Consider the following 19,006-nt stretch of genomic DNA (forward strand, 5'->3'; position numbering starts at 1 on the left):
TTAGAGCAATTAGAGCTATAACTGAGTTCCTGAAAGCCAGCAAGCTTAGAATATAACACTGTAGAAGTTATAAATCATAAATTAATCATAAAATAAATAAGTATAAATTAGTCATAAAATACAATTAACATGTAAGACGACATAAGGCTGGAAAGCAATACGATACATTCGATTCAATTCTGGTCCGCATGAGGGCCACAGATTACCGAGTCAAAATCATAATGGAACAGGTGGCCGCCGGTTCACCTTGAACGCAGATATCCCTCTTCAGTCGCTGTGAACTTTCGTTTCCATCCAAGTCACGGGAACAACGAATCCTACTCTGAGGGCAATCTTCGAAATTGCCTGGCGGTATGATTTTCGATGTTATGGTTTCCACGCACCTGCAATCTTCCGCTCGTTCCGTGAGCCCAGACAGTCGAAGCGTGGAATAACACGACTACGTTAATACCCTGAGCGCTGAGGAGTTTTGAGATTCGATCGCACCATTGCTTCGTGCCGGCAACGCAATATCACATTGGGTAATTAGAGAAATCAAGGGTATGCTCAAGAGGCATTTTGAGAAGAAGAGGAAACCAATAAATATTAAACGAAATTTTTCAGTTGACGAACGATAGGGTAGCAAAAATAACCGTGGCGTACTTCACGTTCACGCTACGCTAGGCCTCCTCCTTCCATTCCCCTTGCACCAGGTTCCGAAGATAATCGTCTTACTCAGCGAGAGAACGTGTCCTCAAGATAAGAGGATCTTCTTGCATGCAACTGGATTAGGTGGCTCCGGGAGCGGCAAATCTTGGCATTATGGAAACCCAAGATGCCAGAATTTCCTAGGGCGTTCCTCGCGTAAATCATATTTCGTAAACGCGGTTAACTAGTCGAGCGTCGAATAAGACTCGCGATTAAAATTCCTGCGTGCCATTTCTAATCATAATTAGTATTGAATGGTGAATCGCTAACTGCGAAGCCAAAGATTATTAAGTTCTTAGCTATTTAGTATTTATACTTACTGCGCTTTAACCGTTTGCACTCGGATGTCTCTTTTGAGGGGACATCGCAAGTCTAGGCAAACTTTATTAGTGATTACACACGATAAACTTATGAGAGCGTAGAACTTGTAAAAGTGTTTGATTCCTTGAAGGTATCTATTCAAATATCACGAAGAATCAAATAAAAATATGGTACGTATATTACGATATATACAGAGTGGGGAAAAAGTATGGAAACCCCTAGAAATCTATGCATATCTCTGACTGGTCACACATTATCACGTATCAGAATACTATAAAATGTTGATTTTTGACATAAATGTGTTTCTCAATGTCTACAGACTCATATAAGCTCAAGTGCCATTACAGTAAATTACATGCTTTATAAGTTACATTATGTAATACGACGTGATTCTTGTTTGCACTTTTTGTAGCGAAGTGGCTCCAAGTGCAAAGAGTTAAAATGTCTTGTATAGTTTCTAGTATAGGACAAGCAAAGTGTCGATTTCGCATATAAAACACATACAATGATAACAATAATGATAGCATCTGTTGATCACGATGATAGGAGAGTCTAGGAGAAAATAAAACTGCTCGTTTCAAAGTGGTCCATCGTATTTAAATGACCTATTATTCAGAAACATGTTGTATAATTTAAATGAGAAATATGGAAATATAGCGCATTCAAAATTGCGTTTGAGAGGCAGAGACCGTAAACCTGCAGGCCATATTCCGTGTGTCCTTCAAAGATAAAAGCAGGAAGACTAACGTTGCGACACGAAGAAAGCGATCATCTTTGAAAATATTTTACAAACGAAATGTTCAAGTAAACCGTGAGTAATTTTAATTTCGTCATACTTCCTTCTTAATATTTAAGGAGTATCAGGAAATTAAATAATTTATTACCTTAACGTTTCGGTCCACAATGAAGATCCCATTCAGGATTGAATTAAATTATTTACCTTGCTAATGTTCTCGAAAACTATGAAATATTTATAAGTTATCTAGGTTTTCAAGATTAAATTAACAACGGCACATAGCTTTAATTCACCTTTGTACTATAATGCATATCTAATATATTTATTACTTCGATACATTATTCTCTTGTTTACTCAATGCTTGAGATCTTATACACGACCATGGACATGCACACCTGATTATTATTATCTTTTACTTCTGTATTTGTAAACAATTGCACGTTCTATCGTGTTTGCGATAAAATGTTAGATATATCTTTTCAATCAATCTGATTGATCTCTCTATCGGTAGCATCCGTATTTTAAAGCTTCAATCATTTCTTAATTGATTATAAACATCATTGAACAGGGATTAACTCGGTTTATCTTAATCCTTATTACTCTAATTACAGTTTACATCCAAGTAGCGAACCAAAGCACCGAGTTAAATCCTTGATCACTTTTTAATATATTGTGTTTCAGGATTCATTCAATAAAGAAGTGGTTTATTTAAAATTATTACAGAATGACATGAGGAAATCGTAACATTGTTCATTTATTTGTTATCTCTCTTTGTTTAAGAGTATTGTGTCTAAATCTTCAATTTACTTATGAGAAATTTGATATCACAGTGATATCATTCATTGTTCTACGTGTTTTCAGCGATTAATAACCAAGGCACAAAGCCCCGAACACAATTTCATCACTCTCAACTTTCCTTTCATATCGACCTCTAGAATCCCTCTTTAAAATATTTACCACCAGTAGGCAAATATTCTGTTTGCTTCCTTTACGTCACGGTACCCTTCGGAACAGTTTGTCTCAGCTACCAGCAGTGCACGTGCAGTCAGCGCATTTCCAATGTCGTTTTCTCTATAAAAAAAAAAAAAAACGAAGCTTCCCATGAAAGAAATTAATTTCTCAACTTCGACTCATTCGGTCACGTAGAATGAATCTTTTCGATTCGCGCTCCGTACTTCGAGACACTCTGCACAGTTTCATTATTTCGATTAAAAACCTTTTCCTGCATTGGCTTATTGTTGTCGCAGATGCTTCGGTTGGCGAATACGAACAGAAGAGTACATTAATGTGACCACGAGAATATCCAATCCAATCCAATTTCTTTCCGGTTCCATTAGTTGCCTCCATTAGTTACGAGCATCTTTTCGCGAAGAACTTCTCTTCGAGCGCGTTTCCCGCGCTTCAACCAAAAGAGAATACCATGATAAAGTATTAAGAAAAATAGAATGGTTTTTGTTGGTATTTCGAGCGTCCCATTAGTTGCCACTTATTGTTTCACCTTAAAGTGTTATGAAAAATGTAATCGCCCTCTCTTTCCACAACACCTTCCCGCCTTCTAGAATTTTGAAACTTTTATCCCAAAGTAAAAATGGGTTCTATCGGGAGGAGATTGTCTTGACAATCGTATTCATAAAACATATATCGTAGAAAGCATAAATGCAGTCCACGTCACCAAGTTGCGAGATGACCTGATAACAAGGAAAATAGAACGAGTCCTGTTGATACTTCCGGGCCAGCGTTTCGATGCAAATCAGTTAGTAACTCGCCAACTCTTTAATAGTTGTACTATCGCCACCCACTAATTATGGAAATTCCGACAGGATAGGTATGCCATTTCCCTCTTTCGACGGTACCCGAAACTCGGTTTACAGGCTACCCACTTTAACGCGTTACGGGAACTTTAACCGCCTTCTTTTTCCCTCGCCGACTCCCCAGCGGCGTGTTTCAGGAACTTTTCTACGTGCATTGCTAGCTCGTGCGCGCACGATACCGCGAACGAAACATTTAATAAGGAAAGCTGGCAATAGTTACGGGTGCCTTTTCAACTCCGCGTTAACTCTACACCCGTGGACTCGACGAAACTCGTTAACCGCTATCACGCGATATCTCGTGGAAGATTGGCCGATGATAAACGAAATTTCGCGTAATATTCGTTGCACGTGGCGTAGACTCGAAAACTAGCGGAATTCGATTTTTTTTTAGAGGATGTTGAATTTTAACGCGGTTGGTAATGTTCCTTGGGTAGATTGTGATTTGATAACTTCGTGGTTTCACTGTTTTTAATTCTACTACTGTGAAATTTACTTTCACCAGGATTCAAATCACATCCTCTGGGATTGCCCTAAGTACAAAAACAATAGGACAGTATAACCTCCAAGCTACGGAGGCTAGATTGAACGCCTCCAACGTAAGTTTAGAGTTATAACTGTTCCTGAAAGCCAGCAAGCTAACAAGCAAATACAAACTTGACATCGATTTTTTATGGAGCTTACTACAGAATAAATATCTTTCTTATTTTGTTGCATTTCAGCAATGGAGATATTAATCCGTTGCTTTAATTGTTCAGACGAAGTAACTTCTGCACTGTAGACTCTATCTTTTAAAGTTCCCCATAAATGAAACTGGATCAATCGCAAATATCAGCGTATTCCTCATTTAATGACACTCCAGGCATTTTCACCATGTATTCTTGATCTAACTGGTTGTTAACACTAACAGCAAATCGTATCAAAATAGTAATCATGGCGTGAATAGAAAAATAAGATAAACATGTTCGACCTTTCAATGTTCAGTAAAGTAAAATCCGCCGTCATCAATGCTATCTTTATTTGCTTATAACTTTGTAACAAAGCGTTTCTGAGCAAACTTCAAATAACATTTTTTTCTTATTTCTACTTGTAGGATATGCTTCCCAGGTGTGTCAATTAAAACCCGGGGCACCCTGTATATATTGAACATGGTACAAGGGCTTACGGACCAACAATGGATCAAAACCATTTTTCTGTTACTAATAAAAAAAACAGTTACTTTTACAGACCCTTTAAAATACTAAGGTACGACATTTAACCTCCAGAGTCCTTTTTCCATAGCTTAGAAAAATATTCCATGGGTCCCTCAAATTATTGTGTGTTCGATAAAAACGCTTAATTACAAAAGTACAAAAAGTACCGTGTCACGCGAGGGTTATTCGGTTTGAAGATGGCTGTTTCGCGAAGAAACGTCACGGTCCCCGAAGGGGGCAGATGGAGGAGGCCTATTTTCATCGATTCGAACACAATGCCGTGGCACGGGACCGGTGGAGCAAACTCCGTATAATATTATCGTAAAATACCCGTTACCCGTGCACCACCGGCCCCACGACGTCCATTAAATCATGGAGGTATCGAGCAGTCGATACACAGCCATGTCACTGCATTATCGCTGTACTATTTGTATCCGTTTAGACGACAAAATTGCTTCCATTACACGATTCCCTCACGATTCTCTGGGACTCGAGGGCCCGCGTGCGCGCACGCGGCCACGTGACGCGCGTTTTATCGGTAATAACGCTTCCAGTTTTATAGTGACACGGTGTTTTATACTTTTCGTGACTCGTAAATTTCACGGGGGCAGCTTTATCGTTAATATCGCTTCGTGAATCTTGGAAGAGGACGCGGAACCTTTTCCCGTCCCCTCGACACTCGCGGCGATTTATCAACCGGAGAAGACAACTGCTCGAAACTAAGTTCGATGATTCGTACCATTCGAATCCCTGCGAACGTAAACAGACGAACGTTACAGTTTCTTGTTTGGTAACAGCCTTTCGCTTAGAGACAAGTGTTGATAAATTATATCATTGTCACGGCTATAGGTAGAGGAATTTATTTATTTATTTGTTGCTTTAAACCATACGAGACTTATATAGCATATACATTACAAATTATGCAGTACATACATGGTTATTTGGGAATATGGTTTATATATGGGAAGGAGTTAATACAAAGAGGGAAAGAGTACTTGCTTTTAAGAAGCTTTGTTTCTAGTGCATTACGTTCGTTTTCATAGTCTGGGCACTGCCATATAATATGATTCAGGACTTGGATTAGAGGAATTTATTGAACAATCAATCCATTAACCCTTTTAGACCTGAATTATTGGTTTGTCTGGAAAGTACATGCCGATTTTTGGTAAGTGGTACAGGTCTGAATATATTCGAATGGATGAAAACAAATAAAATGTGTACATCTCTTAAAAGGGGGAAAGGTTGTGGAACAAAATGGTACCTATGTAATTCAATTTATATATATCAGAATTCACATGAGCCTTTTTTCTTAAAAATTGTCACGAACTTTCTGGACAGCTCAATATTTTTTTTCTCTCACTAATGTAATTTGACTTGTACGGTTAACGTGGACTAAAATTAGTATGGAAAAAATATAAAAAAATCCTAGTAGTATAGTTTTCGATGAAAATTGGCCTTTCTTCGTGTGCACAAATAAGAATATTCGTCCTAACCAATAGTGTCGGTAATTTTAAAATTTTGTGTCCTCAATTGCGAACACCAGGTCTGAAAGGTTTAACCCTTTGGACTGCAAAGGGTTAAACATGATAGTATTCACAGAGTTGAAATTCTAGAGGTCGTGTCTACCGTGCCCAAACATTGATCGTTAACGTAGAAATACCCCAAGAAGTTCGCAAGTTGTAACGTGCATCCCGCCTAATGAATAATACAAGTCCAGTAACCGGCCAAATCGCAGTCGTTTTGGCGATCAACGATCCCTCGCGGCGATAACAACGGATCGAAGAGTGAATGAGTGGCAAGGAGATTCTAGGACCGGTCGAATTCGCCCTGGAGCTGGTACCGATAAGTAGTACGAGGCGCTATGCCTGGTGAACGTCGTTCAACAACGAGTCTCTTATGGTCGACGACTATGGAAGCACGAGGCTCGCAAGGGAAAAGGAACGGGTATAGAGGCATGGTCTCTATATGTGGGTGGAAAAATGCGGAGCCCATGCAATTACAGCGTGTTTGCTCGGGGAAGATCGTACGGGTTATCAGCCACGTGTGTGGCAATAGCCGAGGGCTCTATCGTCGTGTCCTACGCTATATTTCTTTTGTGTCAGCGATCTATGGAAACGAGCAGAGATCACAATGGGTACTTGAAAGTAATTCTAATAGGGACCAGCGATAGCCTGGGCCGGTTCGTAACTTAATCTACGGTCGCGGAAAGTTAGTCACGTATGCTAGTCGCGTTGCAACAACGTTCAAACACGGAGTATTATTTTTGTTGTTGTTGCTAGGTGTGGTAATCATGCTGCAAATCCTACCCTTAGGAAGTTTTAATTTATTTTATTTTATTTAATACCTCGATTATGTGAATTCTATCGTGTAATCTTGAAGATCAGCAAATCAAGATATTACATTCCCGTTATAAAATCAACATCCCCGTGTGTCCATACATGTCCAAGATAACTTAACACAAGTCAAGGTTTGTTTTCATCTAAGCTATCAGCTGATGGTTGGTAAGGAAATTGCGCATCCGCAATTCAGACCTAGAGATATTGCGTAGCATGTCAAGAGGTTTTCTGTAATTAAAAAGTTGAGGGCAACGAATACATACATCACCTGCTCACGTGAGTCATGGATTCAAGCTTATTTGCCCAGTAATACATTTCGTTCAAAAAACGTAATTGTTCAAATAAAGTGGCGAGATGTAATCTTTCGCGACGGTCACTTGCAAGAATCCATTAAGACGGTATCTTTCACGTGGCTATGTTTGATGGTCACAAATGGACGTTTGGAACACATGGATTCGCTGATATCACTTGTATACGTGTACCAATGTCTGATATGGGTCTTTCCCGATGTGTGCGCAGTGATAGTCAGCCTTACTCGTAGTATCACTGCATATATATCTTAAAAGTCCGTTATCAGTCAGTGCTGAATCTATATAAATTCACTCAGTAGAGTAACGTAGTCATTTCTGAACGAAGCTTACGTACGTAAAAATGGAGACTAAACTAATCGTGGCCCTCTTGGTCATCGTGAGCTGTACGATTTGCACAGTATCCGCTGGGATAGGTCCACGTATGTAGTTTTAATTATTGTTATAATTATTTTTAGTGTTATTAGTAGTTACTCGACTAGCATGTTTTAATTCTCATGAGATTTAATAATTTCAATATCAGTGCCCTCCTATTTTTTATTTATTCTTCACGTGATAACACTTTTCTAATAGCTACTAATGCTTAACTTGTGGTTGTAATTGTTGCGATAACTTGAATTTGTAATATTGTTTCTTGATCATCTACAGAATGCATTATGCCAATGGACCGTGGACCATGCAGAGCAATGGTGATCAAGTACGCATTTAACCCAGAAACAAACCGATGCGAAGAGTTCCTTTATGGGGGCTGCGAAGGGAACGCAAACAGGTTCAACTCTTTGAGTTCGTGCAAGGAAGTCTGTGCCTGATCTACGTGTTTTGTGTTAGTGCATTCTTGGCAATAATCTTGGCAATAATCTTGGATTTCGGTTAACTGATAACTTAAAATTGCTTGTTATCGGTTATCATGTTTAAATTCGAAAAAGCCACCGATATCGAACAAGATTAAAATGTACAATCGTGTCCATTTGTGTGCATTTTTAACAATTTTCAAATTTAACCAAATAATATCGTCCTTGCCGTTTTTGCAGTTTTGATGTATTCTGAAATTATATTTGCCAATTACTGCACTTCATTTTCCTACCATCCACTCCGGAATATTTAATCAATATGCCATCGAGATTGCGATAGGAAATCGAGATTATAATGAATCAAAAACGTTTGATTTGCCAACATTTTATTTTTGATATATTTTAAACTTTATTCTTTCGATTTCGATTCGCAGCAAACATCGTCGAAGCATGATATCACATTCTTATCACATTCATATTTGTTTAATAAACATTTGCTGAAAAACAGTGTGTCTACTCAATTCAGGATTTATTTAACCTTTGAATTTGTGAATTTTTCTTTTTAATGAATAAAATTTGAAATCAACTGGGAAATAGGTGTAGTTAATGGGAAAAATACAAAAAAAAAAAATAAATATAAATAACTTTAGGATTAGTGAACTTACGTAGAACCAATTTTGCATATTGATGTATTTTTACATCACAAAAAATGCTACATTTTTCTTGTATAAATTTATCAGTATATGCAAAAATATAAATACTATTCGTTACTCTTACCTTGTTTCTATCCGAAAACATTTTTTCCTGAATGTTTTTGTTACTGTTTATATAAATAGTCGTAATTCGTAACACCCGCCGAAATGAAATTGTACTCAGATAACGTGCCAACAATGAAACTTGTCAGAGATAGACAAATAAACTGTCAAAGATTCTAATTGCGTTCAGAAATAATAAAATAGATTTGTAAAATTAAAATTAAAAAAAAAAACACTATGCAAAGGTTGGTATATAAAGAGATATGAAGTTTCAAACATACGATGCAGATCTACATCGCTGGGAAGGGTTAAGAGAAGTCTTTATCAACAGAACGTTCTACATTGTCTAGTTTACTTCACCAACGCCCCTTTCCTTCTTCTCAAGAATATACCTTACACTGAATCCCCTGATCGCTCCAAGGTAATCCATCGATTCCAGATCCAGAAGATACTTACATCTCCAGCCGCACATCGACGTCATTCTTCATTTCCAATAATTGCAGCATCCGCTCGACTTTCAGGAGTGGAATTAAACGACTGGTAACCGTTAGCGTATGTTGTTGTCAACACGGATAGGAACGTCTCGAGATTGCAAAAAAGTTGATACAGTTCCGTTAGCCTGTAGGATAGCGAGACAACGCGACTCTGTGCGTACCCATCGCGCGCAAAAAAGCGACAAACGACGACGCAACGATCACTATTATTCAGTTCTAAGTGGACAGCGACGGTCTAACCGACGCGATCGTTAAAATATTTCCTCCGTGCAAGGTGTGGCCAGTAATAAGCGATCCCGTGCACGCACGTACATACGTAGTGTACCAAACGATAATAGAGAAATTGGATAATTTTAAGCATGAGTGGAACGCGAGATCGCTGGGCGACACGTACGGTTCCAGTTCAACAAACAGAACACGCATAATAGCCAGGGAACGTTACATGCCGTGCACTCGCGACGGTTCTTCGAGCCACGGGTCGAAAACTTTCCAGTCGTTCGATTGCAGGCCGTGGAGGCATGTTGGGAACTGTCAGTCAAAAGTGATTACTAAAAACACCGAGCTCGCGGCCCGTACGTGCGCTCTGACAAGTAGTACACCTTATCCATCGAACGATTCTGGAGATGCATACTTGCAATTCCTGCTTTTCAATTGGGAACTCATTTTCCTCGAGTTTGCACGAGAGAAACTTCCACGGGGTCATAGTAGTACAGGCTTGACTCTTAACCCTTTCAGACCTGAATTATTTTTTCTTTCTTGTACTAATGTAATTTAATTTTTAGGGTTAACTTGGACTAAAACTACTATGGGAAAATATTTAAAAACAATCCTAATAGAATGGTTTTCGAGGAAAACTGATCCTTCTTCATATGCAAAAATAAGGACATTCACCCTAAACGATAGTGTCGGTAATTTTTAAATTTTGTGTCCTTACTTGTAGACGCCAGGTCCGAAATGGTTCACTTTCTTAGTATATTTTAATTTATAAACCGTAACGTTATGAAGCGAAGGGCACTGGTCAATATATCCTTGACATACCCAGAAATCCTTACGCCTATTAAGCACTCCTTCAAAAACAACCCTTCGAAACAGACACACGTATGATACATATGCGCGTTCATACTCATACCCAGCAGATCATTGTACATTGCATTTGGCGACAATTTCCCGTCGTTTCGTTCCCAGTTGCATTTTCCCTATTCGATTAAAGAAACAACTTTTCGATTCTCTATGCAGCGTCGGCGATGCTCAGGCTCCGAGGCATTAGGAATGCCTAGTGAAACCGATGCAGAGGATTCCTCGAATTAGTAACTCAGCGTAGTACCGTCTAACGATTTCGGATCTCGCCAACCCGCGTCCCACATCCTTCAAAGTTACTTGTTCGTGCTCGCGACCGTACACAGAGAAGTCCCACTAACGATTAGATCAAATTAGGTTGAAAGTGAGATCCATTACCGCGCGCGTTGCCTTTTGCTACGATATTCAGGCTCTTTATACAAAGGGAAAATCGATTGTACGTGGGTATTTAGATGGCGGACGACTCACTTGCACATCCTCAAAGCGCACCAACGTGTTCATAAGGGAGCATTAATTCGATCCGTTTGAGGGGAACAAAGTATAACAAGTGCATTTATCTCACTCTTTGCGCGAACCTCTATAGAAATTAACTATATAAAAGAGAAATTTTTTGTTCAACTAATTCTCCCTGTAAAATTTCAATTGCAAGAAATGGTCTCTATTGTAATTGCATAATTTACGCTTATTCTGTAACACTTCCATTTACTCCAAGTTGATGCACCATGTTCTTTCACGTGAAGTTGACTTGGTAAACATCTCGGTCCTCAAAACGTTTTTCCTTCGTCTAGGATACTATTTGTTCCCGTCTGGATTCGGTTAGAACCGTATTTTACTTTCAAATTAATCGTTTCCTTAACGCGCACCCTTAAAACAGACATGCCGCGGCAAATTCGGTCGAACGAAATCTATTTTGAAAGGACGAAGATGGAGGGAACCGTCTCGGACAATCTATCTCCGCCAGGAGCAGTGATTTACATACAACAAGGCACCGCAATGATTACCTTCGGAATACATTAACCAGCATGCTCTAAATACAAGGGAACCAGCAAACAAAGTACAACCAGGACTTCTCTGTACCTCCATCAAAGACATATCGTTGTGATTTGAAATATCCCATAATGTAGTATAAAGACTGCTCGAAAAGGAATGTTTCGCTTAGATTCTATTCACAAATGCAAAAAGTCCAATGAATTTTGGATATCAATGAACACCTGCATTCTAGTAATAACAATTCAAATTCTCTGAAATCGTTTTTTTTTTAATTTAAAAGGATACCTCTTAGATATATTGAAAATTGAGGATGCAGAAATGTTGCTGCAAGGTTTTATAAATCTTTCTTGGAGTATTCCAATTTTGCAACAAACAGTGCGACATTACAAAGTGTTGTAGCAGTATAAAGAATAGAATGATCCTTTTTAAAAGTGCGCCTATATGAATTATGCGATGGCAACGCCACGACAAAATCGTGAACCTTTATGTCGTATCACATCGTCCGACCTCGAATGGTAATCGCATAGGACTTCATCAGCTGCTCCCTCTACGATTCGTTGTAGTTGATTTGCGAACGAACATCTTGGCAACGCCACTGACCACGAAGAAATCCACTCTAGCGATTTTGGCGCCCTAACTTCAGGTACTATGTAGAGGGAATTGCTGCTTTGAGTTTGGAAACTCGTTTAACCTGTTCGTACTGTGACAGAAGATTTAAAGGTGCGATAAGTAGTTTATAAATCTTCGTTTTCTATAGTTAACAATAAATCATCGTGCGGAGAAACGAGCACACAAAGAGGTACATCACGATACTCGCTCCTTTCATATTATCTCAAACAAACTGTTTTTGTTTATCTGAAATACATAACCTATTTGTTAGCTGAACGTTTCTTTAAGAAATTAACGGTCAGCGGGACAACTTTTCATTGTTCGATTTCTTTTTCCTGTTGTGTTTCATGTTAACATTGTATTTTCGATTTTTCGTTCGTCGTATATCCGTCATGTCAAACGATACTTGTTTGCTCGGACACCTAACCTTTAAATTGTAATGTTTATTTGGAAACACTTTAAATTTAAGTTAATCTGTCGTTGTTCTTTGGCTTGGCGTGCGCGTAATTTGTATACACATTGTGTTACCAAACTTTTATGTGCATTATTGCGTAACAAAAATTATTGGATCGGTGATAACATTTATGTATATGCCTACAGTGATATGAAGAAGGTAAAGCTGTGACGGTGGGATTCAAACATAAAAATAGCCCCGGTGACGACAAGAATATCTAACCTTATGCCCTCGGCTACCGGTACGTATTGGAAGTCCTATGAATTTAAAAATTAATTCTCATTTGTAGAGGATACTCTTGCATATAAATGTAGTGTTACATTAAGTTTATCAATTATGTCACTAGGGGTCAGAAAGGTTGTAATAACTTTAATAAACAGTTATATTCTGTTAAATTATAGTTTTCCAAAATTTTTCAGGAGGAAACAACCCTATAGGGCAACAGAAGGGTGGGGCGACTATGCCCAGTAATGAAGAATGCGGAATCAGAGACGTATGGGGTCACAATCTGGAAGAAGAATTTCGGACAATTCGCCAAGTTGTACAACAATATCAGTACATCGCTATGGATACCGAGTTCCCCGGTGTTGTAGCTAGGCCTATTGGTAAGATGCAGTGGTATTAGCTTAATTCTACGGTAATCGTTCGCGATGTGAAATACCCTTCTTTGTCACAGGTGAATTCAGGACTAGTGCAGATTTCCAGTACCAGTTATTACGATGTAATGTAGATCTTTTGCGAATAATTCAACTTGGTCTTACGTTTCTCGATGAATCAGGAAACACGCCTGGTGGTAGTTACACGACGTGGCAATTTAATTTCAAATTTAATTTACAGTAAGTTTTAAGCAATACCTCATTAAGATTATAAAACAGTATGAAATATGATGGTAACGTATCATATACTTTCTTATCTAGAACAGACATGTATGCACAGGATAGTATAGATATGCTGCAAAACAGTGGTATACAATTCAAAAAACATGAAGAAGAGGGTATCGATCCATTAGATTTCGCTGAACTTTTGATGACATCTGGAATTGTTCTTGTTGACGATATAAAATGGTTATCGTTTCATTCCGGCTATGACTTTGGTTATCTACTGAAACTTCTTACAGACCAAAAGTTACCACAAGAAGAAAGTGAATTCTTTGAGCTTCTTAGGATATATTTTCCGACAATATATGATGTAAAAGTAAGTTCGCACAAGCAGTTACTTCGGATCGATATTCATTGCGATGGGAATCGTATTCTAATATATAATTCTTTGTACACAGTACTTAATGAAATCTTGCAAAAATTTGAAAGGAGGCCTACAAGAGGTAGCGGAACAATTGGAAATTCAAAGAGTTGGACCTCAACATCAAGCTGGATCTGATTCGTTACTTACGGGAATGGTTTTCTTTAAAATGCGAGAGGTAAATAAATATTTAATCAGTAATACTCCAGATTAAAAATGTTCACTTTCAAGCTTAACAATGAAAACATATTATTTCAGATGTTTTTCGAGGACAACATTGACGACGCGAAATATTGTGGACATTTGTACGGTTTGGGAACATCATTTGTCGTGAACGGCTCAGGAGGATATCTAGACAGTAATGGAGATAACTCTTCGTCTTCGTAATGTTAAAACTATCGCATCTCAGTCGGAACAGATTATTTCATTACAAATAAAATGTTATAAATAATGTTTCACTTAATGATCAAGCGTATAGTTCATATCCACGATGTCACATTCAATTCACTGCTGTAGATCACAAACATCACTTGATTGAAGAAAATGAAACTAGGAACATTCTTTCATATTCGTGCATTTTTTGTATCCTCGAATTTGAGTCTTTCGTAGGTTTCTTCTGTGATATGTGCAATCGATCGAAAATATTTACAATACCGTGCAACTTAAAGTATGTAATATAGTTTCTTTACAAACGTTTATGACAATATTGGTATATACAAGCTACAATTTCAGTACAAAATGAAAAAAAAAGAGAAGAAAATAAATCTACTTTTAAGATTTTTCAAAAACCTCTAAATATTGGGATGGAAGATCGGTAAAACATTTAAAGTGAAGCAAATGCATGACTGCATTGCTCTGGTACATCTATCAGTGTTCATATGTACATTTATCATACGATGCATTTATAGATCAGTACATTTTAAGCCTGATAAATTTCTTATATTTAGTGTTTTAATAAATATTCGATAAAATCATGCTTTGTGCAATTTTAGACCAAGCGAATGAGACACTATCGCGTAGCATCAAAGAAAAAATCCTATCATTTCTCTATGATTAATCCCTCCCGAATGATTTCGTTATCTCTGTAAAAACTATAGTCGGCGGCAAATCATTCCTTAAAGTTACTTTCCACGTTGTGGTACCTATACATACTACGTATGTTTTATTGTAACCCGCATTATTTGCCAGACTAAAAGCTAAAACTGTCTTCTGCCACGCTCTGAAGGTAATCACGTAAAACACGTTTCTTTTGTAAATATCACGTCGTTCCAGAGGTACAATAAACATCTTACGTAAACAATAATTTTGTCGATTTTTAATATTAATTACAACAACGACACGAACAACATCTCGATGAACAATCCAAGCCGATTAATTTCAAAAAATCAATCATGCCTCATACCGCGGCATTTATTAAATATGGAGATTAAAAAATATGAAACTACTTTAATTAAATAAAAAATGTTTGTCAAGAAAATCAAACATTTAACTTTCTACTAATCATTACGTCATCGTCAGTCGTCCGATATCATAATAGTATAAAACGATAACATTATCAGCGTTCGTTACCTCAAGCCAAGTTCAGTTTTCTGATTCCCGTCAGATAAATCAGTTCATCTACTTTAACTGATTAAAAATGCGGAGCCGAGTAGGTCTCGATCGCGTTTGCGAATTTTCAAAATCAATTCTTCTATGTTGTGTTTTGCTCTTACTGGCGAGTCATGCATCTGCCCTAACCGAGAACGAGACCACGGAAAATCATGAGTCGAAGAAATCATTGGAAGGCATCTCAGAGGTGGAAGACCACATCGACGGTAAAACTCATCGACATAAAATGACTACAGAACAAAAAATGAGAAACAAATATCTCAATTGACACCTTATTCACGTTTCAAAGTTGAAAGATAAATATTGTGGAACTTTACGCTGATTATCGTATATGTAAATACTAAATGAATATCTGTGGAATATATTGATTTCTACTTTCTATTACATTAGTATTATTTAAATGTACACACCCGTCGTATGTCAGTATTACTTGTTACATAGTACAACTATCAAATCGATCTATATCCGTTTTATCAATTATTGATAATCTAACGTGAATGAAAAAAATGAACCAATGAAAAAAATCGTTCTACGTGTAAGTATGTATTTGTAGATTCAGATGCACCTGACGCGACTCGTACGGCTAGATACGCAGCTCGTCCGTCAGATTTAGGTCCAAACTACGTCTTAACGGAAGCGAGGCTGAAAGAAATACGATCCAAGTTAATGTATTGGTTCTTCGACAAGGGCGGTAATAGCGACTTGGGCGATTATCAAAAAGACATTCAAACGTCGATGCCACAGATGCACAAGAATTTAGACTTTCAGTTGCCCTTCTTTGGATCCAGATTCAATTACACCAGAGTATGTTCTTATTACACGCCATGTTACTACATATTATCTAGAGATTACCTAGGCATCGCCTGCAATTTTTATTAAGGGGTTAGTCGCAGTCAGGAAGAGGAGAAACGACATTTCTTTGTTTTTTTTTTTTTTAGTTATTAAATAATAATTTGAATAAGTAACAATTAAGTATATTATAAAGCATGTTTTAAAGAACTAAAAAACATTTTTTGTTTTAAGAAACACTAATTTATATCGTCATAACAGCCGATGATGTAGACGATGATTTAAAAATATAGGTTTGCGGTGAGCAAGATTTCTCAACACTGGTTTACCTGAAAATAAAAACAAAGGTAGATTTCGAAAATAGATTAGTCTAGCGGGTCCCTGATCGAAGGATTTTGTAAAAAATTAATTTAAAACAAAATGGGGTGCATTTGAAGTAGATTTTGAATTTTTTCACTAAAATTAAGCGATTCAATACAGGATAAAAAAAAAGTATACAAGAAAAGTTAGTCTAATATATTTTCTAAATCTACCTTTAGTTTTGTTTTCAAGTGCACCAGTTTGAAGAAATCATGCTCACCGCAAACCAAATGGCTACCCACGCCATCGCCTGTTGTGACGAAATGAATTAACCTTTTTTTAAAACAAAAATTCTTTTATAGTTCTTTAAGACATACTTTGTAATATATTTACATTTCATTAATAAAAATTATTATTTAATACCTCAAAAAACACACACACACAAGAAACTGTCCGTTTTCTTGACTGCGACTAACCCCTTAAGTACTTCGATTAAAGTATGCAATGATAAGCCGTATTAACTGCATAACGAATAAGATAACATGCGAAGTAGTATTTTAAAAATAGCTATGTCTGATCATAACAAATTGCTAAGAAACAAATAAACTCCAACTGAGTAACACTGCAAGACCAATACAACATCTTTTAGGTATCCATGAATGGTTACTTAGAATTCAGCGACCCACCAGAGTACTATACTTACCCCCTCGTCTTCCCTGTGAAAGACTGGCCAAAGAAGAACGATCCCAGCTTCATAGGAATATTCTTCAGCAAGTGTCGCATAGGGGAGGTCAGAAAAGACGACATAGATCAAAGAGCGCCTGGCGTCTACTTCAGGTCTGTAAGCTCTCATCGAATGTATTGTTGAACAACAAACATTACACACGAGCTTAACCACTGCCTGCAAAAATGAACTTCAGACTCGAAGAAGGCTTGCAGAGGAGAACTGATCAATTCGGTGTGGAATTTCGAGAGCGTCTTAAATGGGATATTCGCGAGGCCATCGTTGGTTCCGACTCTTTTGAACCCAAGCACGCTATTGTAACTACGTGGAAGAACGTGTCCTTCGCCGGTGGTATCGATAATTCCCTCTTCAAGACGAACACCTTCCAAATGGTTCTGGCCACGGACGAGGTGTCCACTTATGCCATTTTCAACTACTTAGACATTCAGTGGACCAGTCACACGGAAGCTGGTGGCGATACCGTAAGCGGAGAAGGTGGTGTTCCAGCTTTTGTAAGTTTGAAATCTAGCAGGCGCAGTTTTCATCTTACTAATAACATTTGAATAGTAAATTATTTGAACTTGCCTAGCTCTAATTCAAATATGAACGGCGTAATCCATCAAGAAAAACGAGTGTCATTCGTATATAAATTAAGATATTCAACACAATATGCCCTGCTCTTCGGTTCACTCGACACAATTTTTTCATTATAATTTGCATTTAGATCGGTTTTAATGCTGGAAATGGTACAGAATCTTACGAGTACATACCCTACTCGCAAATGCGCAAGATCCGTGATTTAACGAGAACAGGAGGAGCTAACGGGTTTCCAGGTCGCCATGTGTTTAAGATAGACAGAGATATTACCCTCGGAACTTGCAACAATCTCGGTAGGTCCGAGTAAGAAATAATCTAAAGAATAAAAAGGCTCAGATTTTACGCGATCCTTTACGTTACAGTTGCAGCAAAACTGGCTATGAAGCTCACGCCAGCAGGCGGGAACAAGTTAGGAGGCACGATTGTAAACATCACCGGTCCGTGTTTCAACAGAACTAAGAAAATTCGTTGTAAGTTCGACAACGTGTGGGTGGATGGTACAGTGATCGACAGGAGTCGTGCGATTTGCGTTCAGCCATTCGTAGAAGCGTATGGAAAAATCGATTTCGCGATCAAGATCGGAGAGGAAAAACCCTACACCTTGGAGGGGAAATACTCCATTTGTAAGACGGAACTTTATGATCTTTTGATATGTTTAATGATCAAGGAGACCTTTTTTTGAATAAATATCGTTAACTACGTTCATATTTCGCAAATTATCCAATTACAGGGGAACCAGTTACAACAACTCCAAACACTTGGCCTTCAACTACAAAGAGACCAACACCTCCAAGCGTAGGACCTATTCGGGAGCATGTTGAAATAAAAATCACGTGGGATCGCTACAAGTATACATAAGCTAAATGGAGTCTGATATCTTAGCATATATGTCAAGTAAACTCTGTAATATGTTCAAGTACTATTTAAATAATATAAAAATTTTGTGACTAACTATGGAAGCTGTACTATATATTATTCAAGATTATTCATACGACACATGATACTAAAAAACATTTTTTAAATATTGTAATGTTATATTTTTTAATTTGTAAATTTCATTCTATTGTCTATCTCTCACACAAAAAATACCAATTCCTAAAATATCCTAATTCCTAACTCCAACCTAAGACGCCTGCTCTATCGATTGTTATCTTCTATGATTGATTATCGGAAACAACTTGCGGGAAACG

General features: G+C 37.7%; 2 protein-coding genes across 3 annotated transcripts; both read left to right on the plus strand.

Annotated features, from left to right (window-relative positions):
- Positions 1-12,078: 12,078 nt before the first annotated feature.
- On the plus strand, positions 12,079-14,774 carry LOC128896235 (CCR4-NOT transcription complex subunit 7). 2 transcript variants are annotated; one of them, XM_054159460.1, is made up of 7 exons: positions 12,079-12,216; positions 12,706-12,800; positions 12,979-13,164; positions 13,236-13,395; positions 13,477-13,753; positions 13,836-13,976; positions 14,057-14,774. In XM_054159460.1, the coding sequence occupies exons 2-7, from the start codon at positions 12,785-12,787 to the stop codon at positions 14,183-14,185; spliced, it is 909 nt and encodes a 302-aa protein (XP_054015435.1). In that variant the 5' UTR covers positions 12,079-12,216; positions 12,706-12,784; the 3' UTR covers positions 14,186-14,774. The 2 variants fall into 2 exon arrangements, with proteins under 2 accessions (XP_054015435.1, XP_054015434.1); XM_054159459.1 differs by having other exon boundaries at positions 12,134-12,295.
- Positions 14,775-15,318: 544 nt separating this feature from the next.
- LOC128896213 (protein mesh-like) lies at positions 15,319-18,837 on the plus strand. The gene is made up of 7 exons (XM_054159424.1): positions 15,319-15,612; positions 15,960-16,210; positions 17,145-17,332; positions 17,416-17,731; positions 17,944-18,109; positions 18,179-18,439; positions 18,547-18,837. The coding sequence occupies exons 1-7, from the start codon at positions 15,435-15,437 to the stop codon at positions 18,672-18,674; spliced, it is 1,488 nt and encodes a 495-aa protein (XP_054015399.1). The 5' UTR covers positions 15,319-15,434; the 3' UTR covers positions 18,675-18,837.
- Positions 18,838-19,006: the final 169 nt, after the last annotated feature.

The sequence above is a fragment of the Hylaeus anthracinus genome, unplaced genomic scaffold (genome assembly GCF_026225885.1).
Source record: "Hylaeus anthracinus isolate JK02 unplaced genomic scaffold, UHH_iyHylAnth1.0_haploid 0, whole genome shotgun sequence".
NCBI classification, from domain to species: Eukaryota; Metazoa; Arthropoda; class Insecta; order Hymenoptera; family Colletidae; genus Hylaeus; species Hylaeus anthracinus.